Source organism: Entelurus aequoreus, linkage group LG05, assembly GCF_033978785.1.
Source record: "Entelurus aequoreus isolate RoL-2023_Sb linkage group LG05, RoL_Eaeq_v1.1, whole genome shotgun sequence".
NCBI classification, from domain to species: domain Eukaryota; kingdom Metazoa; phylum Chordata; class Actinopteri; order Syngnathiformes; family Syngnathidae; genus Entelurus; species Entelurus aequoreus.
In genome coordinates, this window is record NC_084735.1 from 59,038,346 (window position 1) to 59,054,460 (window position 16,115).

At 38.4% G+C, this 16,115-nt stretch overlaps 1 protein-coding gene across 3 annotated transcripts in view; it reads right to left on the reverse strand.

The window, feature by feature from the left end:
- The window catches only part of ftr82 (finTRIM family, member 82), a 32,145-nt gene that overhangs the window by 8,134 nt on the left and 7,896 nt on the right, over positions 1-16,115 (reverse strand). For all 3 annotated transcript variants that reach the window (XM_062048462.1, XM_062048461.1, XM_062048460.1), the window contains 5 exons: positions 14,079-14,174; positions 11,929-12,162; positions 8,318-8,477; positions 8,191-8,247; positions 8,045-8,119 (listed from right to left, as the gene is read on the reverse strand). In XM_062048462.1, coding sequence (XP_061904446.1) covers positions 8,045-8,119; positions 8,191-8,247; positions 8,318-8,477; positions 11,929-12,162; positions 14,079-14,174 — 622 coding nt within the window. The remainder of the gene's footprint in view (positions 1-8,044; positions 8,120-8,190; positions 8,248-8,317; positions 8,478-11,928; positions 12,163-14,078; positions 14,175-16,115) is intronic.

Sequence of the window (16,115 nt, forward strand, 5' to 3'; positions counted from 1 at the left end):
TTAAAACATTTATTCAGTATTTTCTAACTTTAGAAAGTTACATGGTTGAAAACGATAATGATGCCAAAAAACATTAAAAAAAAGATGAGAAGTCCTCAAAGGCTTATTTTGAATGTATAATTATGTTTATAGATTATATGATATCTGTTGTTGTGTTCCCTAATTTGAGTGACCTGGACATAATCTGGACTGTACATAAATGCTTATTTTGAAAATGTAATTTTGTTTATAAATTATATGCAATCTGTTGTGTTCCCTAATTTTTTTCTGTGTACATGAATGAAGGTGTGTGTTGCTGAGTCCGACTTGGACATTATCTGGACTGGGCCTGGTTTAAAAAACCCTTTAAACAAATCTAATTTCATTGACAACCTGGTCTGTTGAAGATAAGGCCCTTTTTTAAAAAATAAAATAAAATAAGATAAATAAATAAAAAACATTTTCTTGGATAAAAAAGAAAGTAAAACAATATAAAAATAATTACATAAAAAAATAGTAATTAATGAAAATGTTAGTGGACCAGCAGCCTATACAATCATGTGTGCTTAAGGGACTGTGTCCCTTGCAGATGTGTTGTCTATGTTGTGGGAACCAGAATATTGGTAGCAAAAAGAAATAACCCCTTTTGTGTGAGTGGGTGTGGATGAGTGTGCATGGGGGAGGTTGTTTGGGTTGATGTACTGATTGAAAGTGTATCTTGTGTTTTTTCTATGTAGATTTAATTTAAAAAAAAAAAAAAAAAAAAATTTTTTTTTTTAAATTTATTTTTTTTTTAATTTTTTTTTTTTAGAACAGGCCCGCGGGCGACTCATCTGGTCCTCACGGGCGACTCGGTGCCCGCGGGCACTGTGTTGGTGACCCCTGATCTACATAAACATAATACAGAGGTGTAATGCCACCAAGTCAGCTGTTGTTGCTTTTACAGGCTTCTGATTTGACCAAATGTGCATGACAGCAGGTGTATGTGTTTGTGTGTAGACAGACTACACTTGTGTGGATGGAGATTGTTTTAACCCCAAATATGTGTTTTTGAAACTACCCGTGTTCGTGTGGACATGGCTTAAATGCTACAGGGGTGCCTGGTTTCAGAAAATTACAAAAGTGAGACTTTAGCATAATTTTGTTTTACATCGATTTGGCCTGTTTTGATTTATACCTTAAGACAGATGTCCTCACTTCCAGCGACTCTCCCTACACTGTGGTCTTTGTTTGATTGAAGATTGTTTTACTTTGGGTTTCAAAGTGGATTCTAGGGACACTGTGGGTTCCTTTAGGGCAGTGACCCTTACAAAGTATGTAACCACACTTCTGCCGTTCAATCCCCAGCTTCCGCCATCCTAGTCACATCCATTGTGTCCCTGAACAAGACACTTCACCCTTGCTCCTGATGAATTGTGGTTAGGGCCTTGCATGGCAGCTCCCACCATCATTGTGTATGAATGGGTGAATGTGGAAACAGTGTCAAAGCGCTTTGAGTACCTTGAAGGTAATAACGCGCTATACAAGTATAATCCATTTACTTAATAGCACAAATAACATCAGGGTGGTTATAATAGCAAGTTAAAAAAAGTTTCACCTACGTATTCTTATTCACATCCAGCCAGGAAGAAGAAGCTGCTGTAGCGTTTTATTCTGACGCAGTTTTAAGATGTTTGGTTACTGTGCTCTTATTTTGGCGGTCGAGTCTGGGACGTAATTTCCTGTTTGTGGTGCTCTCTGCGTGGGTGGTTGTGTAAACAGCATTGTGTGCGTTTCTGATTAAAATGTAAGTATACGGCGAAAACAGCCCTGTTATGAATGCTAAAATGCCTATAATGTGTTAAATGTAGCCTTAACTGAGTGTTTGTTTGCAACAATGTTTCTTCATGAGGATATAATTCGCCAGCTCAACGTTCGCCCTTTTTAATGGCGACATACTTCCTGTTAAACGGTAGTTACCCTATCCTACCACTAGAGAGCGACAAAGACCATGTTTAGAGCACTGTCTAAATAAATAGTGATTATTCTCCATTCATTTCTAATGGACTGTTTTAATAGACCATGTAAATGTGTTTTACAAAATATTGTAGAGTATATTATGTTATATATAACATTATACATATATTATATTATATTGCCTAAATGTATCCTAATCATTTTTTCTATGTGTTCCCCTTAGAACACACACACACACACACACACACACACACACACACACACACACACACACACACACACACACACACACACACACACACACACACACACACACATACACACACACACACACACACAACTTGTCCAACTTCTATAATTAAAGAGTACCTGAAAGCCTCTCTGTGCCCTACTGTCTGACCGAAGTCCTTGTCCTAAGAAGCTATCAGATCAGCATTCTGCATCCAGAGTAACCTACTCTATCACACACACACACTACATTACCTTGAAGACAAACATACAAGTGACTGCCTGGATTGGTACGACCATATCAATAATTTTAAAAGTATTACAATTATCTTTGTGTGTGTATATATATATATATATATATATATATATATATATATATATATATATACATATATATATATATATATATGTACATACACTACCGTTCGAAAGTTTGGGGTCACCCAAACAATTTTGTGGAATAGCCTTCATTTCTAAGAACAAGAATAGACTGTCAAGTTTCAGATGAAAGTTCTCTTTTTCTGGCCATTTTGAGCGTTTAATTGACCCCACAAATGTGATGCTCCAGAAACTCAATCTGCTCAAAGGAAGGTCAGTTTTGTAGCTTCTGTAACGAGCTAAACTGTTTTCAGATGTGTGAACATGATTGCACAAGGGTTTTCTAATCATCAATTAGCCTTCTGAGCCAATGAGCAAACACATTGTACCATTAGAACACTGGAGTGATAATTGCTGGAAATGAGCCCCTATACACCTATGTAGATATTGCACCAAAAACCAGACATTTGCAGCTATAATAGTCATTTACCACATTAGCAATGTATAGAGTGTTTTTCTTTAAAGTTAAGACTAGTTTAAAGTTATCTTTATTGAAAAGTACAGTGCTTTTCCTTCAAAAATAAGGACATTTCAAAGTGACTCCAAACTTTTGAATGGTAGTGTATATATATATATACATGTATATATATACACTACCGTTCAAAAGTTTGGGGTCACCCAAACAATTTTGTGGAATAGCCTTCATTTCTAAGAACAAGAATAGACTGTCGAGTTTCAGATGAAAGTTGTCTTTTTCTGGCCATTTTGAGCGTTTAATTGACCCCACAAATGTGATGCTCCAGAAACTCAATCTGCTCAAAGGAAGGTCAGTTTTGTAGCTTCTGTAACGAGCTAAACTGTTTTCAGATGTGTGAACATGATTGCACAAGGGTTTTCTAAGCATCAATTGGCCTTCTGAGCCAATGAGCAAACACATTGTACCATTAGAACACTGGAGTGATAGTTGCTGGAAATGGGCCTCTATACACCTATGTAGATATTGCACCAAAAACCAGACATTTGCAGCTAGAATAGTCATTTACCACATTAGCAATGTACAGAGTGTATTTCTTTGAAGTTAAGACTAGTTTAAAGTTATCTTCATTGAAAAGTACAGTGCTTTTCCTTCAAAAATAAGGACATTTCAATGTGACCCCAAACTTTTCAACGGTAGTGTATATATATATATATATATATATATATATATATATATATATATATATATATATATATATATATATATATATATATATATATATATATATATATACACACAGGTACGCACGGTGTGCCCCTTCCCTTCCCGTATCATGACTCTTTGGACATCACCACATCAAAAAATCAACACAAGATGTCAAAACGGCCAAAACTGTCTGTGCCCAGGGAAGAAAAAAGAGAAAAGAAGAGCAGAAACGAGAAAAAGACAGAGGTAGCAGGTAGGTAACGTTAGCCTACATGAAATTATTTGTCTGTTACAGAATGTGATAGTAACCTGGCTTTTTAGCATTAAGCTAATATTACATGATTCGGCAATTGCTAATCAATAAATAGCTAGTTCTGTTTTAACGTCGGGTTAATATTGTGGGCGGGGGCTAAATTATGGAAAATAATTATGTAACGTTAGGTAATTACAGTACTCCCTGGTGTACAGTAATTTGTAAGTCATTCTAGTTAATGCAATATTAAAAAGCACAAATAGAGAACTCTGTAGGATCCCCTTTTTTTGTAATATAGTTGTTAAAGTCCTACTGGTTTGATATCTTGTTTTGTGCAGTGCCTTATTTATATTGTATTTTTAATTGATTTTATGCAACTTGTTGACACGTTTTATTTTGTGTATATGTATGTAAAAAATATTTTATTTCATATATTCATTTTTTATTTTTGTATTCATTTATTTATTCATATTTTTTTAATCTTGTTAACTATTCTGATTGTTAATTTGCTTTCTTTAAGTAAAAAAAAAGGTAAAAGACAAAGCTATTCGGTTTCTTGTGAGTATATACACTTCACTGCCGATGTGGGGGGGCACCACCTAAAATGTTGCCTAGGGCACCAGATTGGTTAAGGCCGGGCCTGTATATATATATATGTACATATATATATATATATATGCTCATATATATATGTATATATATACACGTATATATATATATATATATATATATATATATATATATATATATATATATATATATATATATATATATATATATATATATATATATATATATATATATATATATATATATATACTTACACACACACACACCAATTTATTGATGGTCCATCATTCATTGCATGATAGTTGCAAGAAAAAATATGTGAACCCTTTGGGATTACTTGGATTTCCGTATAAATTGGTGATAAAATGTCTTCTGCTCTTCATCAAAGTCACAACAATAGACAAACACAGTCTGCTTAAACTAATACCGCACAAAAAATATAGGTTCTCATCTTTTTATTGAACAGAACATGTAAACATTCACAGTGCAGGGTGTAAAAAGTATGTGAACCCTTGGATTTAATAACTGGTTGACCCTCCTTTGGCAGCAGTAACCTCAACCAAACATTTACTGTAGTTGCATATCAGACCTGCACAACGGTCAGGAGGAATTTTGGACCATTCCTCTTCACAAAACTGTTTCAGTGCAGCAATATCCTTGGGATGTCTGGTATGAATCACTCTCTTGAGGTCATGCCACAGCATCTCAATCAGGTTGAGGTTAGGACTCTGGCTGAGCCACTCCAGAAGGCGTATTTTCTTCTGTTGAAGCCATTTTGTTGTTGATTTTATTCTCTGTTTGGGGCCTATGTTGAGCTTCAGTTGGCGCACAGATGGTCTTAAGTTTTCCTGCAAAATGTCTTGATAAACTTGGGAATTCATTTTCAATTGATGAAAGCAATCCATCCAGGATCTGAGGCAGCAAAGCCGCCCCAAACCATGATGCCACCTTCACCATATTTCACAGTTGGGATGAGTTTTTGATGTTGGTGTGCTGGGCCTTTTTTCCTACACACATAACATTGTGTGTTTCTTCCAAACAACTCAATTTTGGTTTCATCTGTCTGCAGAATTTTTGCCATCATCCAGGTGCAAACTTCAAACGTGCAGCAGTGTTTTTTTGGACAGCAGTGGCTTCCTCCGTGGTGTCCTCTCATGAACTCCATTCTTGTTCAATGTTTTACGTATTGTAGATTTGTCAACAATAATGTCAGCATGTGCCAGAGATTTCTGTAAGTCTTTAGCTGACACTCTAGGATTTTTCTTCACCTCACTGAGTTTAGTGAAGTGAAGTGAATTATATTTATACAGCGCTTTTTCTCTAGTGACTCAAAGCGCTTTACATAGTGAAACGGGATGGCGTGGCGAAGTTGGTAGTGTTGCTGGTTACTGGGGTTCAATTCCCACCTTCTACCTTCCTAGTCACGTCCGTTGTGTCCTTGGGCAAGCCACTTCACCCTTTGCCTCTGATGGCTGCTGGTTAGCGCCTTGCATGGCAGCTCCCGCCATCAGTGTGTGAATGTGTGTGTGAATGGGTAAATGTGGAAATACTGTCAAAGCGCTTTGAGTACCTTGAAGGTAGAAAAGCGCTATACAAGTATAACCCATTTATCATTATCATTTAAACCCAATATCTAAGTTACATTTAAACCAGTGTGGGTGGCACTGGGAGCAGGTGGGTCAAGTGTCTTGCCCAAGGACACAACGGCAGTGACTAGGATGGAAGAGGAGGGGATCGAACCTGGAACCCTCATGTTGCTGGCACGGCCACTCTACCAACCGAGCTATACCGCCCCCCCCCTGAGCATTCTTAGCTGTGCTGTCACAGTCATCTTTACAGGTCGACCACGCCTAAGGAGAGTAGCAACAGTGCTGAACTTTCTCCATTCGTAGACAGTCTGTCTTACCTTGGACACATGGACATCAAGGCTTTTAGAGATACTTTTGTAACCCTTTCCAGTTTAATGCAAGTTAACAATTCTTGATCGTAGATCTTCTGTTAGCTCTTTTCTGCGAGGCATGGTTCATAATACAGCACACTTATCACAGGTGTGTATTTTTTATAGGGCAGGGCAGCTTTAATCAACACATATGATCTTGTCACATTGATTAGATTTCATGTTGTCTGAGTCCTGGCTCCAATCAGCTCTGGGAGAAGTCATTAGCCTAGGGGTTCACATACTTTTTCCACCATGCACTGTGAATGTTTACATGTTGTGTTCTATGAAAAGATGAAAACCTATAATTTTTGGTGCGATATTAGTTTAAACTGACTGTGTTTGTCTATTGTTGTGGCTTCGATGAAGATCAAAACACATTTTAATCCTAAAGGGTTGACATACTTTTTTTTGCAACTGTAATAGAGACGCCCCAGCATCCACCAACTTGACTAAAAAGAGTCTAGAAAAGTGTTTTGTTTGGAGCAGAGTCGTGTATAAAGAGAGTATGGCCAACTAAAAAACAGGTACAATGACTGCTACCAAGGACGTGTGTGGCTGTAAATAGATGCATGCAATTGCAGTAATTTTTTTCTGATGAAATAAACCAAAATACCATGTCTATATACAGTATAGTTCTTAACATACTCAAGCTCATAAACTTTCAATAAAACATGCTTTTATTTCATGAAAGTTTAATTTTGCGGCCGTATTTCACACACTATGCTGCTACATTCTTGCAGTGTTTCGTGACCCGACAGCGCAATAAACGTAAAAAAATACACAGAACGACAAAAAAATAACTTACTACCCTCATTTTGCCAAAATCAGAAAGCATAAGAAAACGTAACTACATTTGATTATTAACAATCCGGACAGGCTGTTAGTTTAGGGTTGAAGTTGCCTAGAGGTGTTCTTTTAGTGCGGTTTTGAAGGAGGATAGAGATGCCCTTTCTTTTACACTTGTTGGGAGTGCATTCTATATTGATGTGGCATAGAAAGAGAATGAGTTAAGACCTTTGTTATATCGGAATCTGGGTTTAACGTGGTTAGTGGAGCTCCCCCTGGTGTTGTGGTTATGGCGGTCATTTACGTTAAGGAAGTAGTTTGACATGTACTTTGGTATCAGGGAGGTGTAGCGGATTTTATAGACTAGGCTCAGTGCAAGTTGTTTTACTCTGTCCTCCACCCTGAGCCAGCCCACTTTGGAGAAGTAGGTAGGAGTGAGGTGTGATCTGGGGTGGAGGTCTAGAAGTAATCTGACTAGCTTGTTCTGGGATGTTTGGAGTCTAGATTTGAGGGTTTTGGAGGTGCTAGGGTACCAGGAGGTGCATGCGTAATCGAAAAAGGGTTGAACGAGAGTTCCCGCCAGAATCCTCATGGTGCTTTGGTTGACCAGAGAGGAGATTCTATAGAGAAATCTCGTTTGTTGGTTGACCGTTTTGATTACCTTTGTTGCCATTTTATCACAGGAAAGATTAGCCTCTAGAATGGAACCTAGGTAGGTGACCTCATCTTTCCTGGTGATAACAATGGATAGTGCATAGTTGCCCACATTACAATAGCAAATTGGACCTGTTGTCAGCATGCATTGAAATTGTGCCGTGAAATATTGACTTACATTTGACAAAGTCTGCTCTGGTCTTCGGTACTGGACTAGCAGGAGTGTCCACTGTTACCATGTTGTCTTCTCTGCCTGTAAAAGAACAACAACAGCAAACATTAATTTGTGTTTGTACACCATTTATTTGCTGACACGTCGCTCACCTCTGCTCCTTCTGTCCAAAGTTCGACTCTCTGTTGTGTAGACGGGAACTTCATTCACTGTAAGGCAGGTCATGTTTATTTGTGCTGACTAAGCATATCTGCTGTGTTGCTTTCGCTAAAGTCTGACCCGTCTTGGAGATCTTCAGCAACTCTTCCCTGCCAAACTCTTCCAAACGATCCTTGATCTCAGAGACGGCCTTCCTGACGGCCATGAAGGAGAAGTCGGGGTTAACGGTCACCTTTGGTATGAAGCCGTCATCAGTGGGGGTGCACAGGTAGTTGAAGTTCTGAGGATCATCACAATCACATAATATTGAAAATATAAAACATGTTATATTGAATATAGGACAGGATAGTATAGACTTTATTTATCCATCAATGGGTACATTATGTGGTTCCAGTGCAGATTCAAAAAGTCCACAAAAAAGTATTAAAAGTAGCGCAAAGATCACAAAAGGGTCACCTCTCCTTGCACAGCCCCAAAGGGGTTTGAACCAAAATGGACACATGAAAACAAGACGGAAAGATTGAAGAACACAAAGGAAGATATAAAGGAGCACAAAGCTTCTACAACTAGCTGCCACTTCGGCAGCACCATTTTACATCTAGCAACAAAAGTAAAACACAATAAAACATTTTATATTGAATATGCAAAACATGTTACATTACAGACAAACTTTTCAAAAGCGACCACTGGAGGGAAAACAGCAAAAGTGGCCACCTGATGCAGATTGACAGCCATTTTGAATATGCAGCCATCTTGATTTTGATTTCTTCTACCTAACGTTTTTTTCTTTTGCTTTTTGTAAACAAGAATGATGGCCTAGTAATAATAATAATGGACACTTAAATAACTAGAAATGCACTCAGAGAGCACAGACCTCCACCATGCTCTACCTCTCAATACTAAGAGTTCCTTTTGAAAAATCCTGAATCCAGACATTGATGCGAATCACCCCTGGAAAATATGCACTTGTTCTTTTTCACATTTCTGACATTTCCTGAAAGTTCCATCAAAATCCTCTCCAAACTTTTTGAGTTATTATGTGAACGACTTGAGCCTGTCAGTCAGAGTTCAGGGATTACTAACTAACTAGCACACACGCAGACAGATAAACCGCAGCAAATACAGCAGATGGCGTATGGTGTAGTGGGTAGAGCGGCCGTGCCAGAAACCCGAGGGTTGCAGGTTCGCTCCCCGCCTCTTGACATCCAAGTCGCTGCCATTGTATCCTTGGGCAGGACATTGAATTGAATTATATTTATATAGCGCTTTTCTCTGGTGACTCAAAGCGCTTTTACATAGTGAAACCCAATATCTAAGTTACATTTAAACCAGTGTGGGTGGCACTGGGAGCAGGTGGGTAAAGTGTCTTGCCCAAAGACACAACGGCAGTGACTAGGATGGCGGAAGCGGGGATCGAACCTGCAATCCTCAAGTTGCTGGCACGGCCACTCTACCAACCGAGCTATACCGCCCCAACACTTCTCCCTGGCCCCCAATGCCGCTCACATTGGTGAATGAATGATGAATGACTGATAGGTGGTGGTCGGAGGGGCCGTAGGCGCAAACTGGCGACCTCGCTTCTGTCAAGTCAACACCAGGGCAGCTGTGGCTACAAATGTAGCTTACCACCACCAGGTGTGAATGAATGATGGGTTCTCACTTCTATGTGAGCGCTTTGAGTATCTAATAATAGAAAAGCGCGATATAAATCTAATCCATTATTATTATTATTAGATGTAAAATAAAAACAACCAAATAAAGTCAATAAAACAGGCGTATTTGAATATTTATGTGATGCTACAGTCACATGATCAGCACTAAATGATCCATTTGTCAACACGGAATTACTGGTTCAGTTTGTCAGGGGACAACACAGCACAAACGTCTAATGTATACGATCATAAGTGTGTAGGCTTGTCAAAAGTATTGTTAGCAACACGCAAAAATATATTGGTATCTGCTTTTATCAGTATCATCATACTTTTTTCTCTGCGAGCCGCATCAATTCTCTGCATGTGAGAACTGAACCAAAGAAGAACGCCTTCTGTCTTTAAATAAATTATCCAGTGTTTCCATGTATTTACTTCTTTGTAGAAGCCGGTCACAAATGTGACTTTGTTGCTTCTGGTTCGCACTCGCTCATAAACAAATGATAATGGGGTGTGTGAATGTAGCATAACTGCCATAGTGGCTTAACTCTGCTTCACAACACACCTCATACGCGCCTGCTTTGCCAGAGAATAAGATGTAGCAGAAATGATCTGTGACGCACTTTAGCCACTTTATCGCTGGATTTAGTAAGTAGAGGTGCATATTAAAAGTTAAAGAGAAGGATATCTTGCGTCATGCATTTATTCAATTATCAAACCATGAAAGTGAAGCACGGATCCCCACCACAAGCCCAGGGAGTGGGCATTACCACAGCTTGCAGAAAACTTCCACAACTTTTATCACTTCGATAAGTGCTGAAAAACACAGTTTAAAGACACTCTGCTGTCATTTGGCAACACTTCAAACACCACTGCTTTACTTATTTCACCAGGAAGGCAAAGTGTGGCCAGGGGTCATTCTCTGAAGGCACCCCTTTGTTTAAAAATAGAGCGAAAAAGCATAACATAACAAGAAAAGGCTGAAATATTGATACTAATTAAGAATACAAACACAAAGATATGTCTTTAAAAATATGTTTTATCCTTTTTATTATTGTATTTCATTACAAATGACATGGTGACGTCCCATTACCACCACATTGAAATAATCTTAATAACAATATTGTTTTATATCCTTGAAGGCTCCACACCACTGCTGTTCTTTTTAAGATGTAAAATAATTTATTATATTTGGTATTTATGATTTACTGGGAGGTTATAAAACACTGCTGTTCTTTTTTGACTGTATTGTTACCTCTTGGCAGCTGATACTTATATTTACATTTTGTTGTTGCCGAGTAATCTTAAATACTTGACACTTTCAAACTCTTTTGTCAATAAGGCACTGAATTTAAAAAGACCGGGGTCCATTTTTTTGAATTTTTACTATAGTATCGATTAAGTATGGAGAAATTTGGAAATTCATAGGTATCAACTATTGACATTCTGGTTTGGTGACAATAAGTGTGTACCTGTATGAAATTTTTTTTTGCATATCAATAGACTAAGAAGAGGTGAAATTGCGTTGGTGGCATTTCTTATAGAATTGTATTTGACGGAAGGAGAACCCTAAATTGGCCTTGGTGTGTGAATGTGAGTGTGAATGTTGTCTGTCTATCTGTGTTGGCCCTGCGATGAGATGGTAACTTGTCCAGGGTGTACCCCGCCTTCTGCCCGAGTGCAGCAGGGATAGGTTCCAGCCACCCAGGCGACCCAGAGAGGGACAAGTGGTAGAAAATAGATGAATGGATGAAGATAAAGTCAATGTATTAACATCATAGCAGTAAATGTTTATATTAGTGGTCGTAAATTACTATTTAGGGATGCAAAATAAGTGAATACATTTAACAGGTGGTTGCTATAAACACTACATTTTTGTAGCCACTATTAGCAAAATTCACTATATATATATATATATATATATATATATATATATATATATATATATATATATATATATATATATATATATATATATATATATATATATATATATATATATATATATATATACATAATGTTATATTATTTCCATCATAGTATAGTCATATTATATGTAAGTTTATAAGTTCAATATTTTACCTGCAAGAAGTGGATGTGGTCATCAGTGCCATAAAGCTCCTTCAAGCCAGACTCTTTCTTCTTCAGCTCGTCAATCTCCTGTTCCAGACGCTCTATTAAAGCCTCTGATTGGTTGAACGCCGCCTTCTCGTTGATTCCGATCAGCTTGGTGACTTCTGACCTCATCCTCTCGATGGAGCGAATCATGTCCTCGAACATCTTTTGACTCTCCAGCATGGCTCTCTGGGCCGAGTTCTGCACAAACAAAGTGATGTTCCAGTTGAAGAAGTCAGGAAATGCAAAGTGCAAAGTGGCTTAATTATTTCCTTTTTCAAATGATGAAGATGCCTGCCGGATCTCGAAAGCGTTAGAGATAACTGCCGCCCCTCTCTGATCCAGATGCAAGGCAAAGATACTGGCAACGCTGGCCATTTGTTTTGACCTACTTTGCGTGCAGGAAACCCACATCACCCTGCACAAAACATATCTATCATCCCTGGAATGACACTGGTCGCTGATTTAAAGGCCTACTGAAATGAGATTTTCTTATTTAAACGGGGATAGCAGATCCATTCTATGTGTCATACTTGATCATTTCACGATATTGCCATATTTTTGCTGAAAGGATTTAGTAGAGAACATCGACGATAAAGTTCGCAACTTTTGGTCGCTGATAAAAAAGCCTTGCCTGTACCGGAAGTAGCGTGACGTCTTAGGTTGTGGAGCTCCTCACATCTGCACATTGTTTACAATCATGGCCACAAGCAGCGAGAGCGATTCGGACCGAGAAAGCGACGATTTCCCCATTAATTTGAGCAAGGATGAAAGATTCGTGGATGAGGAAAGTGAGAGTGAAGGACTAGAGAGCAGTGGAAGCGATTCAGATAGGGAAGATGCTGTGAGAGGCGGGTGGGACCTGATATTCAGCTGGGAATGACTAAAACAGTAAATAAACACAAGACATATATATACTCTATTAGCCACAACACAACCAGGCTTATATTTAATATGCCACAATTTAATCCTGCATAACAAACACCTCCCCCCTCCCGTCCATATACCCCGCCAATACACCCGCACAACACACTCAATCCCACAGCCCAAAGTACCGTTCACCTCCGCAAAGTTCATACAGCACATATATTTCCCCAAAGTTACGTACGTGACATGCACATAGCGGCACGCACGGACGGGCAAGCGATCAAATGTTTGGAAGCCGCAGCTGCGTACTCACAGTAGCGCGTATCCAACTCAAAGTCCTCCTGGTAAGAGTCTCTGTTGTCCCATCTCCACAAGCATGCGTATCCAACTCAAAGTCCTCCTGGTAAGAGTCTCTGTTGTCCCAGTTCTCCACAGGCCAATGGTAAAGCTTGACTGTCATCGTTCGGGAATGTAAACAATGAAACACCGGCTACGACGTAGCCGCTACGTGTTTGTGTTGCTGCAGCCGGCCGCTAATACACCGCTTCCCACCTGCAGCTTTCTTCTTTGCTATCTCCATTGTTCATTAAACAAATTGCAAAAGATTACCAACACAGATGTCCAGAATACTGTGGAATTTTGCGATGAAAACAGACGACTTAATAGCTGGCCGCAATGGGGCGGTATGGCGTAGTGGGTAGAGCAACCGTGCCAGAAACCTGAGGGTTGCAGGTTCGCTCCCCGCCTCTTACCATCCAAAATCGCTGCCGTTGTGTCCTTGGGCAGGACACTTCACCCTTGCCCCCGGTGCCGCTCACACCGGAGAATGAATGATGAATGAATGAGTTGTAAATATGAATGATGGGTTCTCACTTCTCTGTGAAGCGCTTTGAGTGTCTAGAAAAGCGCTATATAAATCTAATCCATTATTATTATTATTATTAATGGTGTCCCAAAATGTCCGCTACAATCCGTGACGTCACGCGCAAACGTCATCAAACCGAGACGTTTTCAGCAGGATATTTCGCGGGAAATTTAAAATTGCACTTTACTAATCTACCCCGGCCGTATTTGCATGTGTTGCAATGTTAAGATTTCATTATTGATATATAAACTATCAGACTGCGTGGTCGGTAGTAGTGGGTTTCAGTAGGCCTTTAAGATACACATGACTTGGGTTACAATCGATGTCATAGAACCAATTAAAGTCATAAGTTGAAGTACTACTTCTGTATTTATGTTCATTTTACCTTGAGAGAATCCACTGCAGTCTTCAGCTCATCCAGCTCCTTCACCCTCTCTTGACATTTCTGCCTAATCTCCGCTGTGGAGATTCCCAAGAGTTTCTGGAATAAAGAAGAATAATGCCATTTATTATTAATCGTTTATTATTTAACAATGAATTATAGTATTGCTGATAAACCGCGGCACAACTAAAAATACCTTTTAAATTAGTACTTGCTGGAAAATACAGCTGTGACGTTTGGAACGAATCAAGTCTTTTTAATTTTTTTTTTAAGTGAACAATGAGAACCGATTCCCTGTTGTGATTATATAAGTAAATAAAGTTAAAGCGATAATACCGCGTTAACTATAAGTTCCTTTAACTGCGCACATTTTTTCAACAAGTGATTACCGCGCATGCGTCCTGACTTCTTTTAAGCATACACACCCCAGGTATGGTAGTACAATATTGTTATCCCCTAGCCCCTACTTACTTTTTGTATCCATTAATGCATTTTATTTTCCCTTATCATTTGTGTGTTCTTTTTCTGTATAAATATGGCACCGCCTTATGGAATGTTTACAATGAGAACGCAACACAAATGCAATGATAGCTAGTATTTCATAATAAGTCCCACCAATAGAGTAGTACCTGTGTACATTTTAATTATTTGTATACTAGTAAACTGTTAAAAAAAATATATTAATGATTAATGAGCCAGTCTTTTGAACGGCTCTTTGAAAGAAACAGCTCCTCAAGATCTGGCTCCCTTCAAAGAATCATGAATCCCATTCCTACTGGAGAAGCGAGCTAGCGTGCTAATGGCTAACTATCATTAATGCTAACATGCAGGCACGTGCACACATAGGGCCCTATGGGTGCTCAAGCCCCTGCCCTTTTTTGCCTCGTCTTAAAAAGTGCCCTCTGCCTGTGTGTGGGTTTTTTTTTTTTTTTTTCCTTTAAACAACATTAATAAATTCCTGTCAGAGATGTAAAAAAAGTGGGAAAGACATTAAGTTACAACTTGATTGTGTTTTCATCAAGTTAAGGGAAGAAGGACAGATTTTCACATTGAAGTTTTTTCCATTTGGGTATTTATTTATTTATTTTTTTTCAAAGTTCATGTTGCACTGTTCAATGTTCAATATTAAAGTGCTTATCTTTAACAATAAATAGTCTAATAATAAACCAGTGTTGTGTTGCTTTTCATGTCTTCCAAGCCTATGATAATGTGAATTAACTCATTATGACAATAATTTGTTGACACAAAATACATGGCAATCACTTTTACCTACAAAGGACACACAGCTAAGTAGTTAGCTTCCTATTAGCAAATTTAATTTTACATTAATTTCCATATTGTGCAAAGGACCAAAAAAAAAATTCCTGCCCTTTTCTGACTTTGAGCCCCTGCCCCTTTATAATCATGTGCACGTCCCTGCTAACATGAATATAAGAGACATTAATGCCTTTCTTCAACTAGGAAACTAAATACTCCAATACAAACATGTATAAACACATTACTGTATGAGGACATTGAACATGTGTACATTGAACTCACAGGCTGTGTTTTCTTGTCAGAGAGTGACAGATGTTTACACTGAGGTGTTTATAACAGGAAGCAAACTCGCGTGACGTCACATAAATCTGACACGTAACGCTTGTTTTGCCTTTACAAATTAAATCGGAAGGAGATAAACATATTCAAACACCCAAATACCTGTACATAATAGTCCCTGTGTGTGTTTATGTACACTTTTTGATGATGTCTTTGATGTTCTGTTGTTTGATTGGTGTTGTGTGTCATGAACGTTTATTTAGAAGTCTTAGTAAGTCATTGTTTCCTATTACTGATGTAGTAAAAAATAATTCTTTTATTTTCATATCATCATAAAATGTAAAATTTCATGAGAGATTCTTTAGCTGAATTTTGGACAAGTTGATATTTGCAGGCTTTTGTATTTTTAGCCGAAAAAGTCTATTGGAAAAAGTTGTCATTCCAGCAGGTTTTAGTGGAGGAATGTGAAGCCTACGCTGAGATGTTTTGAGGTGCACACACACT